The following is a 26,986-nucleotide window of genomic DNA, read 5'->3' as shown; positions in this document are numbered from 1 at the left end:
CTCGCACTTTACTTACAGTACTCGCTCAAGTCAAACGCTTCATCCCAGTGCGTACTCGTACATGAACGAGAAGGGAATCGCGATGCCGCAACCCGCTGCCGCAACCCGCCGCCGTCGTCCCGCTTGGCACACCCCCTGGTCGCCATTGCTTCTGTCTCATTCTATCTGCACATGTGTGGAGTGCTCCGTACCTTCCTTGCCTTTCCATGGTCGTAGTTTGCTTGTCCGTCCTTGAAACGATGCCGAGATGGTAGGCGGCAAAAGCGAAGCGTAGGCCGTGGTTCCTCTGCCGCCCAGTTGCCGCAAAGGTCATGGTGGAAGCCAGTGATGGAATCACACCTTTATCCACACCTTTTGCCCTCTCTCGTGACCAGCCAGTCTGTCCGGTCTTCTTATCCATTGGTGAGCTCATTCTGTGCAAGACTACCCAGGCGGCCTGTGTGTGCGTGCACTCTTGTCCCAGGCATCATGGTATGAACCAGCCTCCTGGCCGTCGCCGTTACGTTCCATGTCTTGTCGTCACCCTCGCTGTTCTTGGCTCTCCGAACTCTTTTCCTCCGCAGCTCCTACTCCGTGCTTCTCACTATATTTTTCATCGTCATTATTTCTTTCTCGTACCGCATGGGGAGGGGGGGTAAACTGACAGCCGTTTTCCAAGCGCCCATGGAAGATCGCGGCCCCGTCCCGTTCGCCGAGGCGTCGGTGGAGCGCGCATAAGCACGTTGGGTGACTTCCACTGTGGCAAAGGCTCCGCCTTCATTACAACAAAGCAAACAGCTCTTGATTATTCCTCCGTAGGCATAAACGTCTCTCCTACGAGTAACTCGCATCTGGGCCAGCCGCAGCCGGGAAAAAACAAACGATCTGCCGCACGAGGATTATTCCATCGTCCAAATATGGGCTTCCTACTCCGTACTGTGCTAGTAGCACTTATGTGATGGCCCATGCTGTAATGCTCCTTGGAGATGCATGTGTACTGTAGTTGGACATGTGTACGGTACGCAGTACGGAGTACCGATACGATACATGTACTCCGTATGTAAATATGTAGGTGTATGCTTGCAATTCGTGTGTTGAAATACCTAGTATGTGTACTTATACACTTACTTGTACATGTATGCGTAAGTACCTATATGGCACCTACATGCACATATACTGTACTCCGTATGTGTACTTACCTACAAACAAGTAAAACTACTTGTATATGTGCATATAAGTAATCGTTTGCTTGCCTGTACTTGTATATCATGCAAGTACACTTGCGGAGTACATGTACTGTACAGTATGCACGGTGCACTGTAATACCCGGTTCGATCCGCTGCAAGTAGTTGTATGTGCTTGATGCACCAATATATTTATTCAGAACTCAAGTACACACGCTTGGCCAGTATGCAACCCTCTGTATGGCCAACGATACAATAAAAAAGAATCCTACAGGTAAATGAACAACATCATTGCCGTCCTCCGTTAACTGAACCACAGTCCACCATCTCGTGCATTCGGTGGCAGTGCAACGAATATGTACTTCGGTACGGAGTAAATGTGCGTAAGTACAACTACTCCGTACGATTACCTGCGATTATCGTCTCCCATACGGAATACTCCGTACATGTAAGTACAGTAAACGGCTCCGCCAGTGGATGCTAAGGATGGACATGGAAACCCCCCCCCCCCCCCTCCTCGACGTCAAAACAAAGCAAATCAACCCCCCCCCCCCCCAGGGTTTCTCCTCCACACCCGCTTCCAACGTCCGCAGCAGCACGCGCACCTCGTTAGGTGCATGCACGCGTACGGCTGCTGCGCGGCGATATGCATGCCATCTCCATCGCCGTTTGAGGCGCTTCTCTCCCAGCCAGTCATTCCCCCTTGTCAAGCTCGTTGCGCCGTCGTCTCAACCCCGGCAGCCGCCCGAGACCTACCATGTTTGCATCTTGGCTCCAACTCTGACCTCCTCCTGCCGCCAACCTCTGCTTCTTTCCTCTCCCCTACCCCTCCCTTAAGTGTGCGAGCATGAGGGCGATGATGAGTGCCGCCCCTGACCATTTCTAAACGCTAGCAGTCGCTGCTGACCGGTTGCTATTTTCATCGTTTTCCCGGGCATTCCCTCTTTCCTCCCGCCGGAGCGAGCTGTTCATACATAAGCAGATAGATCTCATGCCGTCACGGTCACCCGTGAGCCGTTCGTGCCCGTCACTTGGTCCGGACGCCGTGCCGTGATTCCGTCGTTCCGTGATATACATCAACCAGAATCTGTATCATCAACCTTCTCGCAACCATTGTTCACTTCTCTGTGAATTTCTTCTTCCTTTCCTTCTCATCCGCCAACCCTTGCTCATGTTCGCCTCATTTTCAGTACCTCTGCCGTAATCCAAACACCCATCTCTTTCCACATGCGTGCTTCTCCATCCCCATCGCCGTCCCCATCGCTATTCCGTCTTTCCTTTCCTCTCAACCGCCTTACCCCTTTCAGTCTCCTCTCCGTTATCCTCACGCCCCCCTCATCCTGCTTTATTACCCAACCGAACCTCTGCGCCGTCCTTCCTCTTCCAACCAGCCGTTCTTCCTCGCTTCCTCACCTCCTCTCTTCCACCTTTGTTCTTCTTCCAACCACCTTCGAATTCCGCCTGACCCTCGACGGCAGATTCGCTGGTTATTCACACTCGTTGTTGTCCTTCTGTTCAGCGTGTTAAGTTCCGTCATATTGCTTCTCGTCTCGTCACGAGCGTTGATCGCCTGCTCGCCTGCTCGCCTCGATATCTTGCGCTGGTACACACAATCATTGCCGCGATACATTCATACATACATACATCCATCCATTCATTCATTCATTCATTCCTATATTCCTATATTCATTGCCTCACTCCGACGTACACTTTCTCTCCTTCTCCTGGAAGAAGGGGCTGGCAGGATCAAACCACTTGGACACCACGCCGACGGCGACTCGTTGCCCCCTCCCTCCACTCCCCTCTCGTAGCCTATGCCCTCGTTTCCGGCAAACATGGTCCCGTCACTTCTTGGACTTGTGCTCCTTCTCCTGCCTCTCGTCGCAGCCCTCCCGGCTCACGTGGTCCCTCGCTCCGGACCTCCCATCGTCAACGCGGGCGCCAAGGACATCATCCCCAACAAGTACATCGCCGTCTACAACAGCTCCTTCAGCAGTGACGCCATCAACGCCCACTTCACCAGTTTCTCCACGGCTCTGAAGAAGCGCAACCTGCATAAGCGTGGCCTGAACGGTGTCCTGCTCTCCACCGATGTCGTGTCTTTTCACATGGCGGCCTGGCACGCCATGGCCTTCGAGGCCGACGACTCCACCATCAACGACGTCAATAACGCTGACGAAATCGCCTATGTGGAGGCTGATCACTGGGTCACCACTCAGGAAGCCGTCATGCAGACGAACTCGCCCATCGGTCTGAACCGCCTCTCTCACGCCCAGGCTGGCCAGAAAGGATACGTCTTCGACTCGTCGGCCGGTGAGGGGGTGACCTGCTACGTCGTCGATACCGGCGTCATGACCGAGCATTCCGAGTTTGAGAATCGTGCCAGCTGGGGCGCCAACTTTGTGGACCTGATCAACCGGGATGAGCAAGGCCACGGCAGCCACGTTGCGGGAATCATCGCTGGTGCCACTTTTGGTGTCGCGAAGAAAGCCAAGATTGTCGCCGTCAAGGTCCTCGACGGCAGTGGTCAGGGACAAAACTCCAACATCATCAGGGGCCTGCAGTTCGTCGCAAATCACGCGACCCAGAACAACCTCAGGGGCAGGGCCTGCATGAACATGTCGCTCGGAGGTTCCAAGTCGCCCGCCCTCGACGCCGCCGTCGAACAGGTCGCCGCCGCTGGCGTCATCCCCATCGTGGCCGCTGGCAACGAAAACGTGGGTCCCTCTCCATCTCGAGCATTCGTCCTTTTCCCCTCGCCTTTCCTTTTACCTCTTTCGTCTCTTCCGGGACCAGACAGCTGGCTGACCGATCCACCGCTGGATGCAGCGAGACACGGCAAACATATCGCCTGCCTCTGCACCAGCTGCCATCACCGTCGGTGCCATCGACGCCAACACCGATCAGCGGGCCGGCTTCTCCAACTTTGGTCAGCACGTCGACATCTACGCCCCCGGCGTCAACATCCTCTCGGTTGGCACCCGCAGCAACATCGACCAGCGGGTGCTCAGTGGCACCAGCATGGGTAAGACAAGATACCATCAACCTTGCCTCTTGTCCTCGCCGAGACTGTGACGGCTAACCAGTCGCCAGCCTGCCCTCATGTTGCCGGCCTCGTCGCCTACCTCATCACCCTTGCTGCGAAAACCTCGCAGGGTGCTTATGGTAATTTCGACATGGGTACTCTGCTTAAAATCCTCGCCTCCCGGACAGGCGCTCAAGTAGTCAACAACGTCCAGGGGACCACGTCGCTCATCGCCAACAATGGCAACGCAAAATAAGTATTGATGGCTTATCCTCTTGTGTATATTGCATATTTTTCTTCTTGCAGACTCTACATAGATAGAGCGGGCCGCTTGGATCAAAGATGGGGCATCATCACTAGACCAAGCTTGCCATTGCGCAAAGCTGGAAGGCTGGGCCAGCACCATTATATAGAAAGGAACGATTTAAATTCATTCGCCTTGGCTCTGCCATTGAAAGGGCGTGAGCCATCAACGGTGTACTAATTGACAGGAGAAAAGGGTGTGGGTGGTGTTGCAGTGCGGGCTACCTCGCCACGGCCGAGACATGTTTGCTCTCCAACGGAGGGTCATCCCCGTGATTTCAGGGGTCTCCCACCCCATCGCGCCGCCCCGCAAGGGGAGGCCAGGAGCAATGTGAGGTTTGGTTTTAGCACTTCTTCGGCACAACCACAGTCATGAAAGGACTGAATTGCAATTTGACATCCGTGCTGCCTATCGACGTAGGGCTTGGGGCTTGATTAATGGCTCAGCGGCAAAGTCGGAAGTCAGAGTTCGCAGCTCGTGAAGGCGGCCGCTCCTGAGAAATGATTCATTGGCGGTATCATTAGTTATACATGCCGTCGCTCGGACCCGCAGGGACTCGTCGGCAGAAAATATGTACAGGTGTCATGAGAAGAAGAAAAGGCGAAACGGCTGGGGGGCGTCACAGCTCGTTTCGTCCGGTAATGGAAGGCTTGCTGCCAGGAAGCAGGGAACCAAGATGCTCGACCATGTCGGAAACGATGGGAAATCTTGCACCCATCAACCAAGCCGCTCCAAGCTGGGTCATGTGTAAGCACGTCTCCTGGCCGCATAGCCGCAGAAAGGCCGGCCACTCACCATGATACCCGACACAAAGAATAGAGAAAGGGCGACGATGCCAAACATGACGAGGCTCTCGCCAGGATCCGCTGCCGAACCCTTGGCTTGCCTTTGCGCATTCTCGACTGCGAGCTTCTCGGGGATTTGCCGCGGGTAGAGGGTCTCGATGAACTGCTCAATCTGCGATGGCGTCAGCTAAAAAAGGTGACTGCACGCATAGGCGGTGGCCGGTGTGTACCTTGGCGCATCGGACGCTGATGGCGAGGTAGTTGGGATCTCGCGGATCATTCTTCGCTTGAATGCGTCGGGCATATCTTCGGAAGACTTCGCAGACGGTGTGCAGGTTCTGGGTGCACTCGAGCATGATCTGGCAGGCATCTCCCTTTGTGATTTTGATGTTCTTCTGCAGCACGTCGGGATTCCGGAAAACAAGCTCGAGGGTGGCAATGGCCATGCCTTGCGGGATGGCGACAAAGTTGAAGACGCTCTGCTCCCGCATTCCTGCCATGTAGAAGAGGCACTCCTCGACGTGCTTGAGGGCATCGAGCACCATGGCGGAAATGCAGTGGATGGCCTGCTCGCGGTGTTGGGCGTCGAACAAGTCCTCCCACCGGTCGACGTGCTTGCTCCAGATCTCCTTGGGGTACCACCGTCTGCCGTCTTGCCAGTCCTCGTGAATATCACGGATGATATTCGTCTTTTGAAGGAACTGGCCCATCGACTCGGTCAAGGACGGTCGCTCGGCCAGCTTGGGGTTGCCGAGCTCGGACGTGACGAACAGGCGGGTCAACCCGGCGCCGACGAGTCCGGCGACATAGTGGCAGTAGAGCTCGTATTCCTCGATCGTCTGAACGCCATTCTTGATCATTTCGCTGTTTTGCGCGTAATCGGCCATGCCGTTGCCCATCTTGACGGTCATGTCCTTGATGATCTCGTAGTAGGGTTCCTTGATCTTCTTGAGCTCGGCGATGACGACGTCAAACTTTTCCAGCAGCTCTCGGTCCTTTTCCTTGCTCTCGTGGAACTGCCAGCCATCGATCTCCATGGTGTTGTGGAAATTGCGCAAGAGAGGAACCTTCTTGTCGAGGGGGATGGTCATGTCATCCTCGATGGTGTCGAGGCCTCGCAGGACGAGGTAGAAGAGGGTGATGGGGACAAGCAGCTCGTGGTCGAGCTCTTGAATGACGGTGGAGAAACTTCGGCTCGTCAGGTTCAGAAAGCGAAAGCATTCCGAGAGCGTCTCCGACTCTGTCGCCGGATTGCGCGTGTGTACGGGATTGTGCCACAGCTTCCTGCAGACGCGGGTCAGCGAAGACATCATCCCAGACGAGCGGCAGCGGTACACACCATTGAATCATGGAACGCAGCTGGTTGGGGTGCAGAAGATAGTAGAGGGCGCCCATTTTGGCTAGGTACGGGGGGGGGGAGGGCGAGCAAGGCAGAAGTAAAAGGAGGACGAGGACAAAAGGGGGGGGTTGATGAAAATTTGAATAACAAGGCAAGACCGTAGGTTGTTGTTCCACGGACGAGGAGCAGGCAATGCGTAGTGGAAAGAAAGAAATGTGCCGTCGACCAGCGAGACACGGACGGAAGGAGATTTAGCGTCGAGAATCAGTTTGTTTTGTCTTGCGGGTTATCAATGCTTCTCTGCGCATGGATTTGCAGGAGAGAGACTAATACTTGCTTGTGGCAGAGAGGAAATGGGTTTTGCTTTCACATGGCGGAGTTTTTGGTGAGGAGCGGCAAATTAGGCGCACACGGGATTGGGTGGGTTGAATCCCTCGCACGTCAAGAAATTCTCCATCCACCAGCCAGCCAATCTCGTACTCGTACTCGTACTCGTACTCGTGTGCGCGTACGGAGTACAAGTACTTGTACTGTACCTAAGTACGCCGACATCTAAGTACTCCGTAAGTTACATTCTTACTTGCTCCTACTCCGTAAGTACAACTACAGTACGCCGTACAAGTACAACTACAGGTAATAATGACTCTACTTACTAGTACTTACAAGTACTGCACAGTGCAGTAGGCAATTCAGTTCATCAGTACGGAGTACCTTACAGTACGGAGTAATTACTGGTATTACTGACAGTGCAGTATGTCTGTACTTGCACACTCCAATACCAAAACACTACGGAGTACCTACTAGGTACCTAGGTATGATATAAATATTGTGCGCCGCTGCGTTACCCAATATTACATGGCGTGGCCTGCATCGTTCAGTCTTCGAAATACCCCAACTCGGCTGCTGTGCGCAGCTGCTGTAAACTTCCGAGACATCCCTTCGACCCTTCGACATGTGACCAACGATACACCCATGGAACGTGGCCAACCACTCGCAAGGATATTCTCATCAGCTGGTCGCGCCAAGGTCCCTGAGCCTACCTCGACAGTAGTGCATTCGGTTGACCACCCACTGCGGCACCTGGTTCCCCGTGACCAAGATGCAGTTGACGAAATCCGCGCAGGGTTTCGGCTGGCTCGGACTCCAATTCCGTAGAGGAGCCATCTCGGAAGATGGCAATGGTCAACCCTGGATCAGCTTGCTCGTAGCTCCTGGCTGCTAACGGTGACCTAGGTATACATGCACCCTTCCATGGTCGTCCGTGAACCCTGCTACTCGGTGCGCACAATCTACTTCGAAACTGCATGAACCAGGACAGATCTGCTCCGAGATTGTGTTGGCTGGACTTGGTTTGATATGTCGTCAGTATATGAGCAATGCTTCCTTGGAATAGTCATCGTTAATGGGTGATCTCGTATCGACAAGAAGCAGAAGGGGAGAATGCAGCTACAGGCCCGTGCAGTCGTCAATAATAACAGAATAGATCTATATAGGCTTCCCATATTACACTCTTGCCCCTCTCCACCAGTACTTTGTATCCGTCTGGTCCATCCTGGCCGCCGTCGCCGCCTACGCCTTCGGCACGTTGGGCGCTTCCGCCGCCGCCGTCTCGTCTGCGCTATGGTGGCGGTGGCCCTTCTTGTCCTTTTTGTGCTTTGCATTGTCCTTGTCCTTCTTGATGGCAGCCTCGGCGACGAGCTGCTCAAAGACGAGGTAGTCGCCTTCTTCTTCAGCGGACCGTGCAGCCTGATGCGTGACAGACGGGGCCTCGTTAGTTCTTGTTCGGCATCGTACTACACAGACCAGGAATCGAGGAAAGAGGCGGAGGGGGGTTCATTCGTACCTTGCTGAAGACATCGCCAATCAAGACGAGCGCCTGTGCCCGTTCCAGCCGCTTTGCGAGCGGGACTTTCTTGTCGTTGAGGACAAAGTCGCAGACCTCGCGCAGGACGCTTTGAATCTCAAACTTGCTGCCCCTCCATGCGGCCGTCAGGATCTTGCCCGTCACCCGGCGCTCGTACTCGACCCGTTTCTCGTCGGTCCACTCCTCGCCGCCCTTCTCCTCCATCTTGGCCATGTCCTCCATCGTCTGCTGGGCGTCGATGGCGCTGCTGATGGTGTTCCACGTTTCCTTGACGAGCGTTCCCTTGTCCTTGATGCGGCTGAAGAAGCCGCCGATGCCGAGGAACTTTTGGCTGCGCAGCAAGGTCGAGGCCTTGGAGACGTACGTCTGTCCGATGGCGTGCAGGATATCGATTCCGAAGGATTCCATCTTGAGGTTCTCGACCTCGAGCCGCATCTTCTCCTGGAAGGCCTTGGTGACGTCGGTGCCCTTGTCCGTCTCGGTCCAGACGCTGACCCGATCGAGCAGCTTTCTCGACAGCGTTTCGACCCGCTCCTTTCGGATGCGGGCCCGCTCCATCTCGTAGGCGGCCAGCTGCTCGCGCTGCTCCTTGCTGAGTCCCTTCTTCTTCTCCTTTTGCTTGAGAGCCTCCTCGGAGAGCTCGCCCTCGGTCGTTTCGTCATGCTCCTTGTCCATCAGGGCGGGCCGGAGAGGGATCTGGACCCTGCTTCGGGAGCTCGCCGAAGGAGCGGGCGAGGTTGCGTCCGATCGAGCGGGCGGCACGACACCGGCCGACGCCGACGCCGTCGCGTGGGCGGCGCCCTTGTCTTCCTCGACGACGACCTTTGGCAGCGGCGCCGAAGGGGCAGCGGCCGCACCCTCCTTGCTCTCGGCCGCTTGCTGCTCGTTCAAGCTCTCCTTCTTGGCCGCCTCGGTCCCCGGAAACTCTTTGTCGTCCTCTGCGCCCTTTTGTGCCTCCGCTTGCGCCTCGGCCTCGGCCTCGGCCTCCATCTCCTGCATGGTGATGTCCATGGTGGCGGTGAGGTCCTTCATCAGGCTGATCTCGCCGATCCAGTCGACAAAGGCCTCGCCGCCGAATATGGAGGTGAAGAACTCGGCCGGATCGGCAAAGCCCTCTTGCGGTTTGGCATGGTCCTTGCCAAACTTGTCGTACGCCTTGCGCAGGTCCGCGTCGGAGAGCACCTGGTAGGCCTCGCCGATGGCCTGAAATTTTTCGTGTGCCGTCGGATCGTTGGGGTTCTTGTCTGCTCGCCACCGCGTCAGTGCCGGTTCCGGTACGGATGCCGCTCCTCGCCGGCGGGGAAGCGGCGTCGCGGCCAAGGGGGGGCAGGCTGACCTGGGTGGTGGATGATGGCGAGTTTGCGATAGGCCTTCTTGATCTCGAGCTCCGTCGCCGTCGGCTGGACGCCGAGCGTGTCGTAGTATGCCGTGTCCACGACCATGTTGGGCGGATGTGTAAAATGCGCTTCTGCGATCGGGTCGGCGGGCAGGCGAGAGAGAGGAGCTTGGATCTTCGACTTTGACGGGCCGGGCTCGAGTCGGTTGCGAAGCTGGAAATTTTACGTTCGGGTGCCTATGCTGGGCTGAGCCGGTCGCTACGTAATGGAGGGGGCGGTGCGACCAAGGAAATTCCCAAATGGTATTATTCCGTCATGCTCCATAAACTATTTATTACCACACGCGTAATCGCACTAGCAGCCAGACGCGGGTCTACCCGAGAGTCGGAAATGACAATAAGCCCATCGCCAGAGCCGTTCGATCCGTCCTGTTTGTTGAAAAATGAACCAGAAAACAACAGCAAGATATCCACAGCATGCAAGGTAACCAGAAACACAGGAATGTCGCCCGAATCCCTGCGGCCAGAACCAAGGTTATACATGATCGCTCCGTACTCGGACTGTCCAGACACATACATGACTCTAACCGTGGCTTCCTTTGTTGAACCTCCACATACTCGAAAACCGTATTGCTGCACAAAAACACACACACAGGCACACAGGCACACAGGCACACGCAAACGCACACACACGGTAGCACTGGATGAGTGTCTACCAGTAAGTAGGATTATTATTGCATTGTTGCGGGTATATCTAATCTGTAGTTCCGGTATCCGTGCGTCGTCCATCTACGATGCAGGTATCAAACGCACCACATGCATCAAGGACATGCGTGCGCGCTCGCCTAGTCCATCTGGTCCATCTCAATCTCCGACGCGCCAGCCGTCGGCTCCTCCACCATCAACCCCACCAAGCAGGCTGCGAGCATTGTCTCGTAATTCACCCATGGATGAATCTCTCCAAAGAGCTTCGTCCCGTCGCGGCCCGCTCCACGCATCAGCTCCGGCACACCGCCCGGGTGAAAGTCGACGTAGGGGGTGACATTGTAGACCTTTCCATTCAGAGCCATCCAGGCATCCTTGCCCTTCCGGCCTGTCTGCTTTTTCAGCATCGAAGGGGTGACACGGATGTAGGGCGTCGAGGGCGGTAGACCGCGGAGGTCGGCATCGGGGCCCGAGATGCGTGCCCAGTCGAGCGGGGAGTGGCCCGGATCGAGTACCACTTTCTTCGATGGCTTCTGCGGCTTCGACGCGAGCGTGGGAGGGGGAAGCAGGCCGCCACCGCCGGCGAGGGAAGGTAACGAGCGGTTCGGGGCCGGACCGCGAGCCCTCTGGGCCGAGTTCGCCGCCGGGAATTGAGCTTTAGGGAGCGTCGGGATGCGGCCGCCCGATGGACGGGAAAGCGGCGGCAGTGGAGGTGGAGGCATGAGAGCCGAGGGAGTCGAGGATGGCTCATCGATGGCAGGAGAGCCGACTGTCAGCTTCGGCAGGGGAGGTGGCGGCATCGCCATCCTGTCGGGAGGCACTCCGTTCCGCCGAGACGCCCCTGTGAGGCGTGGCGACAGCCCCGAGCTTCTGGAGACCGGTTTCCCATCCTGTATCCTCGGCGCCGTGTCCAGTTCTGTGTCTGCATCTCCCGCCTTGTCGTCCTTCCCGTCCTTCCCTTTCGCCTCGGCGGCGGCTCCTACAAAGGCTCGCCATCGGGTGAAGACGAGCGACAAGCATGCAGGTCGGCGAATGAGGACGTAGGCAAAGGAAGCGATGATGAGCGACACACCCAAGAGACCCATGGTCGCTGCGAGCGGAACAAAGAAAAGGAAAGGCGGCGGTGAGATCAAACCAGGGTCTAGGAGTCAGAGTTGTCGTAGGCATTTTGCTTGGGAGTCGCAGCCAATCCGACGAGGCGGAGCTCACCTGACCACGGTCACCATGCACCCCGCATGTACAAGAACTCTGTACTATTAATACCTTGGTACTCCGTACTCACTTAAGTACAGTGGGGGTCGAAAAGTATTTGCCTACCTTCAGGTACCATTTTCTGCCATGTTAGATTGGACTAGGAATGTGGTACCTAAGGGTAGGCAAATACCTTTTGCCACATACTGTAAATTGTACTGGTAATTAATTAACTATAACTATTACTGTATTTTCCGACGAGAGAGGCACAGTACATACATGTTTTCGTACGCGATGAGCAAGCAAACTTTGCTCGATTGAATTCTTGCGATTGAGAACAAATTCTATAGCATAAATTATACATGTGTATACTTACGTCCATGCCTACATACATATATATATATACACATGGCACCAGCCTCACCAGCGTGGAGGGATCTTCTCGCTCTGACCTGATTCTCGGTTATGCTTTCCAGCAAATCGACAATGGGCGACCGCTACTGTACAAGTAGGTACGGTATCCTGAGACTGGCATGCGGCTGTCCAGTACGGGGGTCGTACGGAGTATTACTAGCCGCCAAACTAGTTGCCGTTCCTGCAGCAAGCATTCAAGTATACGCACGCGGGAGCGAAGCAGCAGTCCGAGTACAGAAGTTGGCCTCATATTGGCACATGATTTCAAAATTTCAATACAGCGATAAAATGCAGGCGCGTGGCTAGCAGCCAAGTCGTTGGTGAGGATAAAACTTGAGCACCTGTCTCTTTTCAGTCCGACCTTAAATTCGGAGATTCAAATCCAGATGCAACCCGCGCTGGGCTAGAGTTGCCCATTTGCACGTATGCTTGCGGATGACGCGATGACAAAGGCTGCACAAGTCGTTGATAGAGGGCGAGTTATCCTGGGATGGCACCTGGTACGTGCATGTACTTGCATGCATATTTACGGAGGTGTGTGCTGGTACACCTGCGTGCAAGTTCTCATGAGCAAGACCTGCACAGCAAGCCGGACATGCAATGGTAGTTGTACTCTGGTATTCAGTGCTAGGCAGATCAGACCTTGACCTTCTGTTGGTCTCGTGACAGTATCCATCTTATCCATCTTAAAAAGTAGAGGGAGAGACATGCACGAGCGCTGCGGTACAAATATGTTCTGCAGTGAGGACATGGTAGGTACTGTATGTACATTTACCACAAAGTTAAGTATATTCCGTAGCATGTACTCCGTATGTACTCTGTACTGGACCTATTGTTCAGATTTGCGACGGGACACGCCATGGCGTCGTGCACGTCCAAGCCAAGCACAACTACGCTTCGTGCTGAAGTAAAAAAAATACGCGTTGCTCATGTTGCGAGTTCTGAATGGCACGTGCAGCAAAGTCGCGCGCGCGTTGAGAAGCAGAGGGCGCTCGTGAGAGCTCACATTCATGCGCATCAATCGCTGAGCCGGCCATAGCAGCACGGGCCACAGCAAGGTGGGCTAGCTAAATCCTACTTCCCTAAGTACATGTACTCTGTACGAAGCCTTTATCTTTTACATGTGCTGTACATGTAAGTGGAGGTACTTGTATTAGACTTTTACATGCTGTATGAAATACAACGTAAGTACTTACACTTACTCCGTGCTGTACGCGAAGTTGTAATTACAACTAGGTACCTTAGGTAGGACTCGTCCTTGACCTTCTATCACAGTGCTTGCATCTGTACTCCGTACTCCGTACTCTACCCATTGTAGGGGTAGGCATCTTGCTTACAATCAGTTTTTCTTTTTGCCATTACCTGGACAACAGGTGGAAGTTGCCCGCGCAAGATTGCTTGTGGATCAGGGTGGGTGGAAGGGAGTGACCAGGCTTCGTGTTTTCGATGAACGAGGTCGATAACTGATGTTCTGTTCCACCATCTCCAGGAGAGGCGGCCCACTCGAAACACTGGAAATTGACAGAAAGTGGACAATCGAAATCTTGCATGTAAGCTTGTACTGTATTTAAGCACAACTATTACTGTACATGTAGGTGTACTACTACCAGAAGCGTATGCTTGCACCTACATGTGCATGCACATCAAGTGCAAGTAGGAATCAGAAACAACAGCTGATACAAACTATTACTGTATTCTCCCCTCAAACAGTACGTGCAAGCAGTACAGATTCGAACTAGCACAAAACCTAGCCGCATGATGAGCCCATCGCGACGACGAAGCTGTCGCGTACCGTGCAAGTGGTGCCACGGCATTCTGAGCCACCTCTGTGCCAAGATAGGCCTAGTGAGTGACTGGGCACAGATAGCGCTCGACCTCAGGCTGGCACTAGTACACGCCCGGAGTAGGCCGGCAGTGAATATTACATCGTGCGGCGGGGGCTCTGAACGTACTACCGCCACCGTCACCACTTTTTTTACCACTTTTTACAGCGGTTTACCGCCCCCGACGGGTACTGCACTTGCGTGTATTGGCACTAGCTTGTAGTGGTACACTTCCACCCGGCCCTCTACGAGTTTTACTTTCCGTACTGCGTAGTAAAAAAAAATACAGGACTCTGTACTCCGTAACCCTACTGTAAAATACAACTACTTACCTAGTACTTGCTTACTTGTGCTTGTAAAACCGCACGTACCGTACTTGTACACTACCACTTGTACCGTATGCACCTGCTTGTACTATATTGCCGCCGCGCTCTGGACTGTAAACACTAAAAACACCGGCCCAGCACTCCGTACTCCGTACATGGGAGGTACAAAAGTCACTGTGCAGTACGCTTGACAGTAATACCGAGCAAGTACCTACTAACTTACCTACTACCGTACGTTGCGCCAGTCTTGTTCCGCCGGACCTCCCTCCGCAGTGTCTTGCGGTAAACGGCAAAACGAAATGCCAATCTAAACTCCTCCAGTGCTCCACCAACGCGGCGTTCCATCCACCTTCCATCCCCATTTGTTAGCCGCATGCCACATCAACACCCTGCGTGCCAACGAATGGGCGGGAAATGCGTCGCCGAGACAGCGTCAACAACCCCTCCAAAACACTGCCGTCAACAACCCCGACCAAGCGGCTTCATCCCTCGCCCCGCCTTCCCTTTGCAGCATCCTTGGGAGAGAGACGAACGACGGCCATCGTCAGCAGACCGCCCTTTCTCGTCAGACGATCCGGAGGCCAGCAGACGCCGGTTCCGGTCCCGGCCCATCGACCGACGCTCCCTCGACCCTCGACGAGCAGCAGGCGACCCCAAACCGACGTCCCGACGCCCCCTTCGGCCCGCCCGCCGCTTCGTCTTCGAGATCACAATCGACTGCACAATGTGCCGCTTCTGACGTCGACCACCAGCCGATCCACCGTTGCGAAAGCCGCCGCCAGAATGCCCGTCGATCGACCGCGGCAGCGCCAGCCGGCTCCTGCCGTGGCCAGACCCGTCAACCGCACCCCCATCACCCCCAAGATTGCTGCCAAGGGCCCGTCGCCGACTACGCCTCTGGCCAGGAGACCGCAGATGAGAGACGACGTCTCCTCCTCTCCCGCAGCCTTCGACAACGTGACCCCTCGTTCCGGCCCACGTCAACAGCGCGTCGATAGCGTCAACACCACGCCGAGCGCCTACACGATTTCGCATACGATCGTGGAGAGGGGCGATGGCTGGGATGCGAGTAGCAGGAGCGGCTTGGGAACGCCGAGCTCCGACCTTTCGCGGATGAAGATCGACTCCCCGGCCGAGATGGGCGACTCCAAGTTCTTCTACGCGAGCGATGCCAAAACCGTGCAAGGCGCCACCCTCCAAAGGCCCCCTTCCTCTCTGCCGCAGAAACCCGTCACCTTCTTCTACGCGAATGGCAGCTCGGCCGATAAGCGAACGACGAGCCCGCTGATGAACCAGAACCATACCTTGACACCTACCTTGGCCCCGACGCCGGAGCCCGTCGCGACCAAGTTCTTCTACGCAAACGGAACCCCTGACGTTCTGTCCATGAGACCGCCTCTCGGGCCCTCCGCATCCCCTTCAATCGTCGCGGCCACCAGCTCGAGAGTGGTTCCCACCCGCTCTGCCACGACCACTTTCGCCCCCGCCATCGTTCCATCGGCCGTTCAGCGTCCAGCATCTCCCATCAAGGCGGCTTCGTTTTCGACCATGCAGACGTTGAAGACCGGCCCGATGAGCACCCCGTCACCTATTCCTATTCAACAGTCTCCCACAGTCTCCTCTCCACCCTTGACGTCGGCAACACCAATGGTTGGCAGAAGGAGAGTGAGCGTCGACGCACCGCCCGGGGGGGTGAAGAAGGGTCATGTGAGGCTGGAGAGCGTGCCGAGGGTTGAGCCGGCAGCGGTGCCTAGATACGTCCAATCACCGAATCCTCACGACGTCGTTTCGCCTCCCCTCAGTCCGGATGGCTTGCAGCAGCCCATGACCTTGATTTCGGTACTTCAAGCGGCGGACGAGCTGAAGGAGCAGGATGAGGGGAATGACGACGTCTTGTCAGATCTCCAGGGCTCCAGCAAGTCCGCGGCGGAACCCATCAGCGAACTCATCGCCAACGCCAGGCGAGAGCGCAAGGTGCAAGATCTCGAAATCACCAATGCCTCACTCGAGGCCATAAACAGGACCCTGGAGAGGCAGCTGCGGAAGCAGACGGCGGAGCTACGCAGATTTCGCCGCCTTTCCAGATCTGGCCGGATATCCTTGGCCTCCGGTATACCCAGCCGAGCAGTCTCCGACGCGCTCACCGACCCTCCCGTCGATCTCACCGACATGATGGAGGACGGTGACTCGGAAGAGGACGAGGACGAGAATGACTCGCTTGACAGTTTGGACATCTCTAGCAACGATTCCATGTCGGCCGATCACACCCTGTCCCCGGACACGAGACTCAACGCTCGGCGCAAACGAGAGGAACGACGACTCCAGCTCGACCTGACCAAGCACCAAGAGTTGCTCGTCGACAGCCAAAAGATGAATCAGAGCCTCAAACGATGTCTCGACTGGACCGAGAATCTCATCAAAGAGGGCCAGAAGGCGCTCGAGTACCACGTGAGGGTGTCGGACGTGGAGCTGGGCGGTCGAGTGCTGGCGCCGCCGGACGAAGACGACGAAGATAGCGAGTCGCTTGTCGTCGACGCGACCTCTCGCAGCTCAGACTCGGGGCTGGAGCAGTCAAGAGACAAATTGGAGACAGATCCGGATAGCGGTGTCGAACTGCCCGTCGATAGCTTCTAACGGCAGGCGGTGCGCCTTGACCATCAGCGCTTCCCAAACATACATACGATCAACCATGCGGCCAGGATGCCGCACTTTATACCAACAAGCATTTCATACGAGGGCTACATCTGGCACCAGCATGGGTAACAACCATTTCCCAGTCACCTTTTTCGCGGCAACGGCATATGCTGTTCTGCACGACTTTGTATTATCCTTCCATTCCTCTCCATCTTCGTTATCCAGTTCTCCCAGGCATTTGAACTGAGGCAGCATCTTATTCAACGCCCCTCCTCTGCGCGATTTTATTTACACGACCTTGTTCCCTTTGTTTCACCTTGCCGCAGTCTATTTGTGCGCCTTGTTCATCAAGAAACTGAGATACCAGATACCCCGGATGCAGGACAGAGATATAGGGAGGGAGTGAAATATCCATGGCGAGCGCTTGGGTACCTACCCAGTTCACGCGAATGAGAGATTGTTGCAGTTGCAAGTAGAATAGTTGTGCTTAGGATAGCATGTTCAATCAAAATGAGACGAGGACGAGGCATCATCTGCATGGGTGTGAGAGCGTTACTTGTTGCGAGATTTGGGTTCCACATCATGGCGAAGCTATCTTCTCCGCCCAAACCGGAATTTGAGCTCATCGTCGCTATCTTCGCTGTCGGCCACTTCGAAGGCTTTTCGCCTCGGTCTCTTGCTGGCTTCAGAGGCAGCAGATTCCGGCGCCAAGCGCTTCGACCGGCCCTCGCTCTGACCCTCGCTACGGCCCTGGCTCTCTTGGGTCGTGGTGGTCCGTTGTGACTGCGTGGCAGTAACCTTGGCGCTGCGGGTGCCTCGAGGGCCAGATTCACTCAGTGGCACAAGGCTACCTTGGTCCCCATCGTCGCTGTTGTCCGTGGCGGGGGCAGCAATGCGACCCGTGTTCCCCTGTTGATTCGGTCGCGACGAGGCGGCGATTGACGCGCTGCTCGCAGACTCTGGGATGGGGAGGCTTGCTGCTGTCGAGGCCGCCATTTTCCGCTGGTCGGTCTCCTCTTCGAGCCAGTAATTGTCGCCAACGCCAAACTCCTTGTTCTTCACCTGCGTCAGGGGCACGATCACCCTCGGGGATGGCCTACCGTGCTCTTCCCCCCTCCGACGGAACTTTTTAAAGTTCTTGACGCCGTTCCATTTCGGGTCCCAGCGACCATCTGCAATGTCTTGCTCGAGGGTGCGGCCGGCGTTGGCACGGCGGCGGAGGGGCATCTCTTCAACAATGGTAAGGCGACGGATCTCGGCGAGGTCGACATCCTCGGGAAGGGTGGCGAGGTATTCCTTTTCCGCCCGCGCCCGCGCCTCCTCCTCTTCGCGGTGGCGGCCGGCGAGGGCAAGGATGTCGAGCTCCTTGTTCTGCTTCTTCGGTCGTGCTTTCGTGGGCGCCTCTTCGGGCTCGGGCTCGGGGGAAGGAGACGCGAAAGCATGAGAATTCTCGAGTCGCTGTCGCTTGAAACGCGCAAATCCAGGGGCCAAGCCCTCCATGAGGTCGTCCTCTTGCAGCCCCGGTGCCGGTCGCTTTCGCGACTGGCGCGACTGGCGCGACTGGCTGCCATTGTCGATTTCCGGTATCGGATGTTGGTCTTGCGAGACAAATAGACCTCCTTCATCTTCGCTTTCTGCCAGGTCCGCCGTCTTCGCGGGCTTGGGAGGAGAGTCGGCCATGTCGGTGTCATCGTCGTCGGCAAAGCCGGCAAACCGTCGCTTGATTGGTTTTCTTCCCCTCCCTCTTCGGGGGGCAGACTCTTGCTCCGCCTCCTCGATAGGCTCCAGAACCGGCTCTTGTTCATTCCGAGCGGGCGGAGAGCTCGCAGCAGCTGGCGGCGGTTGCTCGGCCGATCTCGTTTCTTGACTGGGCATGGAGGACTCCAGCTCCAATGGGCGTCGCAGCTTGCAGGCGTCCTTTATGAGTATGGCCTCTAGAAACTCATTTTGTTCGATGGGCCTGTGGTCAAGTCGCAGCGATACGGCGGTGACGAAGTCGGTGTACCAGCCGATGAGATCTCCTTTGGCTGGCAGATAGCGCACCAGGACAACCCCCTTGCCCTCGCTGCCGTCGTTGAAGCTTCCGAGGCCCTTCTCTCCGGCGACGGTCTTAACATAGCGGACGAAATCGTCGACTTGCTCTTCGCCCGGGGTGATGGTGTGAATAATTGCCTTGCCGCAGCCGTCGGTGATGGGGGCCATGAGGTTGCTGTACTGGGTTTTGTCGTACATGATGAAGGTGTATCCGTCAAAGACATCTTTCCGGCCTGCGTCAGGCTTGTATATTGAATCTGGATGCGAGACGGGTTCGCCACCGCGGGGAGGCAAGTGTGCCATTGCATCTGGCCAATACTGGTCAAAGTCTTGCTCGAGGGGACTCGGCCTGCTCGCGTCTCCAGGGTCGGGCGGTTCGGCAGCTTGTATGACGGCGTCGAGGAAAGTCTCCGTGACGAGATGTCGGCCGTGTATCAGAGCCTGGAGCCCTTTGGCAGTGTTTCTTTTCTTGGACACGACATGGGTCGTGTGTTGCACGCTGTACTCGATGGAGAGCTTGATATCAAGATGCTCGAATCGCATCTTTAGGGAATCAAGCGGCTGGTATCGAAGCTCTTTATTCGTGAAGGAAAAGGTGAATGCTACGGGGAACCAGCGAAGGCTAGAGGGACTGTCAGGTTGCCTTGCCCAGCGAGGATTGGCGACGGGGGGGGGGGGGGGGGGCGACGTACTGGAACGAGTCGGGACACTTCCCCATGACAATGTCCGCCTCGTCGCCGACGACGACATGCTTTTCGCCTCTAATCTTCTGGCCGTTGACGACGGTACCTATCTTGGTTGCGAGGTCCTCGATGGTGAGTTTTGATCGACTCGTCAGCTGCTGGGCGGCGCCGGGTTCGACATTGTCGACGGTTATCGTGAGGTGCTTTCTCGAAATGGTGTTGTGCGAGATGGCGAGCTGGCCGGCTTCAAAGACGGTCAGAAGACTTTACCATCGTTCCCACCACATTTGTAGAGTGTTTTTTTGCCTTACGCTCTGCTGCCGTCCTTCCGAAAAGATATGTCCTTCCAGGCCTCAGCCAGAGTCGACGGCCTGGATGACAGGTGAGTCGGTTGGACAGTAGGTGGGTGGAAGCTGGGCCATGAGGGCTTAGCTTACCTTTGAAGGCTTCGGCGTTCTCCAACAGCCACATGTCGGACGATGGGTGCCGCCAACGGGCGCACCTCTGTTCCGGGGTTCTGTGTAGCAAGCGAAGGACAGTTCTCGGTATGAATGAATCTACGGTACGGAACACTCCGCAGTGACGTTGGAAATTGGCAGCAGCCACGAACTGTGGTGGGGCGCTGGACGCGTCAATGACATTTCCCACCGACGCCTGTTCACGTGCCGTGCCACTGCTGGCTGTGCGTATGAGCTGTCTGATCAATTCTGCCAACCTTTGTGCGCCCGCAAGACCATACCAGAGGGATCACGATAGAGATTGGTATGCGAGAATTTTATGCGCATATGGAGATATTTGTATGTGAACGCCAACACAGCAGAATATCACATCGGCTCATGGTGTTGATTGGCCTCTCTCTCCCAGGTCATGCAGTGGAGCGCCTGAGGCGTTTGTACCGCCTGGAGCATACACTGATGTCTTCAACCTGCCAGAGAGCGAACGTTGATATCTCCTTAACGCATCTCATGGATGGATATTGACTATTTCCTAGCACCGTATCGGGACACCGGGTGGGTGTTTGAATTCCCGAGCAGACTACCCAACCCTTGCACATTCATTCACTTGGTCCGCTGTGTCACGAAAATGCGCCTTCGTCCAGCTTCAAACGAGGGTCAAGCTCAACGAAGGACCATTGAAAGAGTTTTCTCAAGATTAGAGGGAACAGATGCTCTTCACGACCGTGCCATTTCGTACTCTGAAGAGGTATGTCGTGTATTAAATATGACCAAAATGCTGCAGTGCGCCATGCCCATGCCCATGCCCATTCCCATGCCCATACTCTGTCCTGGACCAACCTCTGACGTGGTACGGAGTAGACGTGGTTCTTTATTTCATTTACGTGCCGTGACGATACGTTTGTCTTTGATGTCCTTGATGCTATCACCATCGTTCTATCCTTCGAAAATGGAATACATTCCGAACATGTCGTACCTATCGTGCCAACTTTGCTCGACCGTCCGTTGGTTCGGGAATGGAAGGGATGCCTTCGAGGAAAGAAAGGTCCACGACCAGGCCTCGGAGGCGAGAGAAGCACTACACCATGCGCTGCATGCTCTGAACTGCAACACCGACCGGACCGAGGAATCGCTGCGCCGCTCGTGCGCGGTCAAGCCTGGGCTTCGGATTCGAGAGCGCGGCAGCCTCCTTTGCGGATGGGTTCGGTCGAAGATTCGGTTCGATGCCCCCGGTCGCAAGGAAGTCGACGCAGCGAAAGTCGATGCAACGAATACGGATGCAAAGATTCCAACGCCGCATGAGAGACTTGGAATAATCTGCATTGCCGGCGTTGAAATGGCTCCTCGGATGGGGGGAAGGAGAATGGGGGGTTGCTCCTTCGCCCCATGCTCGCTCAGATGAGTCATCATCGATCAGTGATTGATCGGCCGATTGCTCGACTGATTTTGATCAAGCAACTCGGTAGCCAGCCGACCCAAGGTAGGCAGAAGATCAACACCCCCCCGGATTGGAAGGGAAATCTTCCTCGCATCTGCACCGCTTACACCTTTGCTAACCTCAGGCAGTCGGCCATCATCCTCTTGCGGCCCGCCACACTGCTTTTCGCCATCAGCTCTTCGTCGTCATCTGTCTTGACGGGGTCGATGTGCTCGGGTGCGTCGTGCTTCAGCCGCGCCATCTCGCGCATCTGGCCGGCCTTCCAGCCGCGAAGCACGACGAGGCACAGGGCGGCGGCGACGAACATGAAGCCGGTGAAGAGCTGGGCGCCGAGGTAGCTCCCCGTGCCGGCGACGATCTGCAGCGCGATCGGCTCGCTGAAGAGGCAGGGCAGCATGATGGCGAGCCAGACGAGGCTCAGGGCCGACGGCACGTGCTTCAGGCCGACGACCTCGGCGGCGACGGGCCCGATGGTGGTCCAGAAGGTGCCGCCGACGCTGCCGCAAACGATGGCGAAGACGATGAGCACGCCGCAGTCGTGGGCGTTGACCCAGATGACGAGGGAGAAGAGGCCGGCGAGGAAGGTCATGAGGGCCGACATGTTGATGCGCCCGGTGTGGTCGGAGAAGTAGCCGATGAGCGGCCGTCCGATGCCCTGGCCGAGGTTGAAGAGGGCGCTGACGAGGGCCGCCTGGGAGGCGCCGAGGCCGATCTCGTTGGCGTAGTTGGCGAGGCTGAAGATGAGGACGACGTAGCCCAGCATGCTGAACCAGCCGAAGGCGAGAAGGAGGAGGAATTCGGGCCGCCGGAAGAGGGTGGTGTCGAAGGCGAGCTGGCTCGAGCCGATGATCTTGTTGCGGTCCCGGAGGAGCAGGGTGCAGACGGTGTTGACGACGAGGGCGATGATGCCGAGGATGCGAAAGGCCCAGGCGATGCCGAGGTTTCGGATCATGGCCCCGGCGGCGAACGAGTACAGCAAGCCGCCGAGGCCGGAGCCGGAGGCGGAGATGCCGTTGGCCAGCGAGCGGCGGGTGCTAAACCACTGGGGCACGATGCTCACCGATGGCGTGAACAGGAAGCCCATGCCGAGGCCGAAGAGGACTCCCTGGGTGAGGAAGAGCTGCCATATGCGGGTGGCGAAGCTAGCGCACAGGAGACTGGCCGACTCCATGACGACGCCCGCCAGCATCGTCGGCTTGGTGCCGAACTCGCGGGCGCATATCGTCGCGAAGGGAGAGCTCAGGAGCGCGCAGCTGATGCTCAGCGACCCCACGAAGGCGTACTCGAGCGCCGTCGCGCCCGGGAAGGTCCGGTCGGCGAGGTAGTGGGCCAGGAAGACGCTGTAGCTCGAGTTGAGGCCCCAGGTGTGGGCGTTGACGACGCAGACGCAGGCGGTGCAGACCCAGCCGTAGCCGCCGTTGGGAGGCGGCGGAGGGGTAGCTGGCCGGACCGACGACGACGACGACTCATCGCCACTGTCCTCCCTTTGGTTTTCGACGGCCTCCTTGGCTGGCGTTTCCATGCCACCGTTTGCGGCCGCGAAAGCCTTGCTCTCCAAGGCCGTCATCGTCATGGTGCTGCGGGTTCGCGAAGCCTGATGCTCATTCACCTCTGCTGCCTGCGCTGTGGGAAAGTTCAGGATGACGGTGTATCATGGAGGCTCTCGGAGCGGCTCGGACTACGGGAAGCGGCAACAAACAAAGGAGAGTTGTTTGTGCGACGCCAGGTTCGCAAGATGTGACGAAGGAAACGGAAACGAGAGTCATCAGGCCCGCCGGTTGGGGTGATGAAAAAGCTGCCATGGTCACCCCCGGGAGCAGAGGAGGGGACGGGGACGGGGACGGGGGGGGGGGGCCAACATCAGTTCCGCAGCAAGCCGTGTGTCGTTGAGCCGCGTCTTAGCAGACCGGAGAACCACTTTTTACTGCGCAGAGAATTCCAAGTTGGCACGAATTTGCAAGTGGACGACTGCTGGGCCGGGGGTCGGGGGTCGGGGTGGCGGCGGAAATACAGTCCGGGAATAGGCTATGACGCTCCGGATTGCCGAACCGGACACGGGTTTAGCACCAAATTGGAGTACATGCAGGTACATGCACATGCACGTATGATACACCTTTTGACATGTACGCGCATGTACTTGCTGGACCGACGACTCACGCGAGCGATCCGACGATGAATTCAGCCAGAAATCTAACGTGAAGGCGACCCGGCCGTCTGGTCTACCGCAGTGCAACTTTTCTTCGATCTCCATTGCAAACTGTGCCGGGCTTAAAATGAAAACTCTCCACTTCGTTCTAGAGTCTAATCAGTTATCGGTTGAAGAAATCGACGGCGGAGTCAAGTGGGTCCATCTCGGGCCTCCTAGCTCCTTTCCGAGACAGGCCGGATCCCGATTCCCGGGTCTCGGCCGAGCGCTTGCTTACTGTCGTTTAAAAATCTTGGCCGTCTTACCGCACCGGTCTGTCACGTCCCACACCCGCAATACTTGCTTGCAGAATAATTGCATGTGCACGTACTTGCACGTCCATGCACATGTAGCGATTCTTCAAGATGCACTTGTACGGAGTACGGAGTACTCCGTATTCCGTGCGGAATACCTCCAGCCAAGTACACTTGTATGGCATCGACCACGACGTCTTTGTACGGCAAAACACTCGGTATTCAGCTCGGCCTCGGTGCCCGTCCTCAGGGGCGGCAACTCGAAATGCATTCATATCAAGGACAAGCATTATTTTCAATCACCGTATTACCTGATTCCAGTCTTGCCTACAGGAAAGTGAAACGGAAAGGGATAGGGAAAGAAAATGAAACCTCCTGCCCGTAAAGATGACATCGGATCGGGGCGCGCCGGTGAGAGATAAACTCAACGAAAAACAAAAACAAAAAAAAAAGATCAACTCCGTCCGGAGCAGTGTCCGATATCGACATTCGCACGCCTGCCCATTGCTGTCGCGATTTGGCGTGGAAATAAAGCCCGAGGCTTGGGTTGACTCCACGATGGAGGGGGAGAGAGGGCATGTCTCGGTCGTCTCGCAAAGGTTCCAACTTCCACGCCCCGCTTCCTCCCGACGCTCCCGATCGAGCAGATGAGAATGCTACGGCATAGAACCCACCAGCCATACGACGACGGAAAAGGGACTCACTGAAACGAGGCAGGGGCTCATCTGTGCCGTTTCAAAAACCCTGCCGTTGCACCATCAACGTTGCCAGAGAATTATTACCAGCCGGCGGAGGGGCCGTGCTGGCTTATGGATGGGCCTCAGGGCCTTGCTTGCTTACACCCCAACTGGGTACGATATTCGTATAGCACAGCACAGCACAGTACAGCACATCATATCACACAACACAAAACACACAACAGCGAACATGCACGTACGGATGTTGCACGCAGCCTCATGGAAAGACCGCACTGCGCAATGGCGAAAATAGCAAATAATCATTAGTAGGGTATGGAAATCTTCATCGTAAGCGGGCAGTACGTGCGCAGCGCGTACAGCACACCACGGTCGGTCGTGGCGCCAACCTCCCTTGTCGGTTCGTATCAGGTATCATCAGTCCGCATTTTTTTTCCCATGCCCCATGACGCGCAGCGCCGCTCATACCTGCGTGCGCTCGTTCTTCAAGCTGCGGCGCTCCATGCCCTTGTCGGACCAGGGGAAGTGGAGGACGGGGACCTGGAAGAAAGAGTTGCTGTGGCAGGTTAGCGGATGGAACGAGAGATACAACGCGACGACATGCCCAAGGGGGGTGGGGGGGGGATAGCAAGAAAAAAAAGAGAAGAAGAAGGGCGGCGGGGAGACCAACCTGCTGTCTTGGATGCCGGCGAGGGCATTGTACCAGGCTAGGAAGGCGGCGAGGAAACCGAAGAGGCCGCCGGTCTTCTGGAGGGCGAGGCCAGCCTCCTTGTTGCCCATGTCATTGGCGAACTGCTCGCAGGCGAGGAAGAGGAAGGCGAGGTCGAGAGTCAGGAAGAGCAGGAAGAAGGTCACGGTGGAGCGAAGGGTGCAGAGCAGCAGGAGGGTGGTGAAGATGAACCATCCCATGAGGAAGAAGCCGAGGACGCTGGAGACGTTTCCCTCGTACGGTCCGTCGGGGGCGGTGATGCCCCAGCTCGGGGTGAGGAGGATGCCGTAGGCGATCCAGAAGGAGCCATAGGACGTGAAGGCGGTGGCGCCAAAGGTGTTGCCGCAGAGCATTTCCCTGGGGCGCGTTGGTCAGCAGGTGCCTGGAGGCGACGTTGCTCGCGGACGGCCGGCCACTTACCACATGCCGGCGAGCAGCTGGGCGAGACCGCCGTAGGCAAAGGCCAGGGGCACGGCGATGTTGGGTGCCGAGACGCCCCGGGCGTGCATGTTGACGGCGGAGAGGACAAAGGTGGTGAGGGCGAAGGCGCAGAGGCCCAGGGGCGCCGGGTTCGCGAGCTTGCGGTGCTCGTACGGCCTCCAGACACCCGGGTGAAGGGTGCCGGCGTCGGCCTGGGCCAAGCCGGAGGTCATGCGGGAGTAGTCATGGTGGTGATGGGAGTGGACGTTGCCGGCGTTGCTGCCGTCGCTGCTCGTGTTTGTGCTGCCGTCCTTTTCGGCCGGCTGGAAGTTGGTGACCTCGGGCATGTCGACTGTTGCCGTGGGTCCTTGTGGCGCGGGTACTGGGCACTGGGCACTGGACGGCGGGCACGATGCTTTCCTCTCGGCAGGTCGCTCACGGGCAAGGGTATATAAGACGATGGAGGATGCTGCTCTGATGCGAATCGACGACGATGCAGGCTACGGGGAAGAAGGAGCGGAGGAGGGGGGAGGATCCCCTCTAATAAATAAGCAGCCGCACTCGCACATGGAGGAGCAGATGAGGAGAATCGAGGCATGGGGGTTCTGCGGTGAAACGGAACGTGGGGAACGGGAGAAATGTACGAGCACTGTAGGACGAAAGGATGCGATCCGAGAAAATGTGCAGGGCAAGCAGAGAGTGGGTATCGCAGGGTGGAGACGGCAGCAAGCAAGTACAAGCACAGTGACGAGCACGAGCACTCCGCACAGTGGGCTGCACATGCACACTCGTACACTTTCGCAGCAAGCACAGCAGTAATTGCAAGTACCTAAGTAGTCTCTACAGTACCATGAGCTGTGCTGAGCGCCGCACTGCACCGTACTCGGTGTGCTTGTACCCCCCCTGCGGTGCTAGGTGTGCGAGTACTTGAACACGGTAGCGCGCGGGTGTCACCTAGCCCTGCGGGTAAACGGGTGCTAGGTAGGTAATACACCGTATCCGTGCTCCGTGCTCCGTCTGAATGCGTACTAGGGTAGCTTGTAATACAAGACTTTTTTGTCGTACAATTACTTACTTATGCATCCACATGGGGGACAAAATGAAGAGGAATACGAGCGCACATGTGCTTTTACGGCCTGATTTTACATGCAAAGTGCCAGCACCGTACTTGCTGTACTTGGCTGTAAGTACACTTGCAAATAGT

At 56.5% G+C, this 26,986-nt stretch overlaps 8 protein-coding genes across 8 annotated transcripts; 2 read left to right on the top strand and 6 right to left on the bottom strand.

Annotated features, from left to right (window-relative positions):
* Positions 1-2,998: 2,998 nt before the first annotated feature.
* On the top strand, positions 2,999-4,444 carry DCS_04583 (putative alkaline protease; the record flags this gene model as incomplete). Its single annotated transcript, XM_040801891.1, has 3 exons — positions 2,999-3,880; positions 3,993-4,188; positions 4,257-4,444. 3 exons carry the CDS (start codon positions 2,999-3,001, stop codon positions 4,442-4,444), a joined length of 1,266 nt encoding a protein of 421 aa, XP_040656924.1.
* A 667-nt stretch (positions 4,445-5,111) lies between these two features.
* Positions 5,112-6,672, bottom strand: DCS_04582 (squalene synthase; the record flags this gene model as incomplete). Its single annotated transcript, XM_040801890.1, has 4 exons — positions 5,112-5,228; positions 5,288-5,449; positions 5,508-6,561; positions 6,617-6,672. The coding sequence occupies 4 exons, from the start codon at positions 6,670-6,672 to the stop codon at positions 5,112-5,114; spliced, it is 1,389 nt and encodes a 462-aa protein (XP_040656923.1).
* A 1,513-nt stretch (positions 6,673-8,185) lies between these two features.
* DCS_04581 (DNAJ domain containing protein) lies at positions 8,186-9,922 on the bottom strand (the record flags this gene model as incomplete). The annotated part of the gene is made up of 3 exons (XM_040801889.1): positions 8,186-8,362; positions 8,460-9,724; positions 9,817-9,922. 3 exons carry the CDS (start codon positions 9,920-9,922, stop codon positions 8,186-8,188), a joined length of 1,548 nt encoding a protein of 515 aa, XP_040656922.1.
* Positions 9,923-10,661: 739 nt separating this feature from the next.
* DCS_04580 (heme/steroid binding protein) lies at positions 10,662-11,606 on the bottom strand (the record flags this gene model as incomplete). The annotated part of the gene is made up of 1 exon (XM_040801888.1): positions 10,662-11,606. The coding sequence occupies one exon, from the start codon at positions 11,604-11,606 to the stop codon at positions 10,662-10,664; it is 945 nt and encodes a 314-aa protein (XP_040656921.1).
* Positions 11,607-14,689: 3,083 nt separating this feature from the next.
* Positions 14,690-16,909, top strand: DCS_04579 (uncharacterized protein; the record flags this gene model as incomplete). Its single annotated transcript, XM_040801887.1, has 1 exon — positions 14,690-16,909. The coding sequence occupies one exon, from the start codon at positions 14,690-14,692 to the stop codon at positions 16,907-16,909; it is 2,220 nt and encodes a 739-aa protein (XP_040656920.1).
* A 591-nt stretch (positions 16,910-17,500) lies between these two features.
* On the bottom strand, positions 17,501-20,097 carry DCS_04578 (uncharacterized protein; the record flags this gene model as incomplete). Its single annotated transcript, XM_040801886.1, has 3 exons — positions 17,501-19,565; positions 19,636-19,870; positions 20,064-20,097. 3 exons carry the CDS (start codon positions 20,095-20,097, stop codon positions 17,501-17,503), a joined length of 2,334 nt encoding a protein of 777 aa, XP_040656919.1.
* A 1,525-nt stretch (positions 20,098-21,622) lies between these two features.
* DCS_04577 (monocarboxylate transporter) lies at positions 21,623-23,092 on the bottom strand (the record flags this gene model as incomplete). Its single annotated transcript, XM_040801885.1, has 1 exon — positions 21,623-23,092. The coding sequence occupies one exon, from the start codon at positions 23,090-23,092 to the stop codon at positions 21,623-21,625; it is 1,470 nt and encodes a 489-aa protein (XP_040656918.1).
* A 2,023-nt stretch (positions 23,093-25,115) lies between these two features.
* DCS_04576 (GPR/FUN34 family protein) lies at positions 25,116-26,129 on the bottom strand (the record flags this gene model as incomplete). The annotated part of the gene is made up of 3 exons (XM_040801884.1): positions 25,116-25,209; positions 25,324-25,719; positions 25,783-26,129. The coding sequence occupies 3 exons, from the start codon at positions 26,127-26,129 to the stop codon at positions 25,116-25,118; spliced, it is 837 nt and encodes a 278-aa protein (XP_040656917.1).
* Positions 26,130-26,986: the final 857 nt, after the last annotated feature.

This window comes from Drechmeria coniospora, chromosome 02, assembly GCF_001625195.1.
Source record: "Drechmeria coniospora strain ARSEF 6962 chromosome 02, whole genome shotgun sequence".
Lineage (NCBI taxonomy): Eukaryota > Fungi > Ascomycota > Sordariomycetes > Hypocreales > Ophiocordycipitaceae > Drechmeria > Drechmeria coniospora.
The sequence above is the reverse complement of the archived record's forward strand: the minus strand, read 5'-3'. Positions and strand labels throughout refer to the sequence as shown.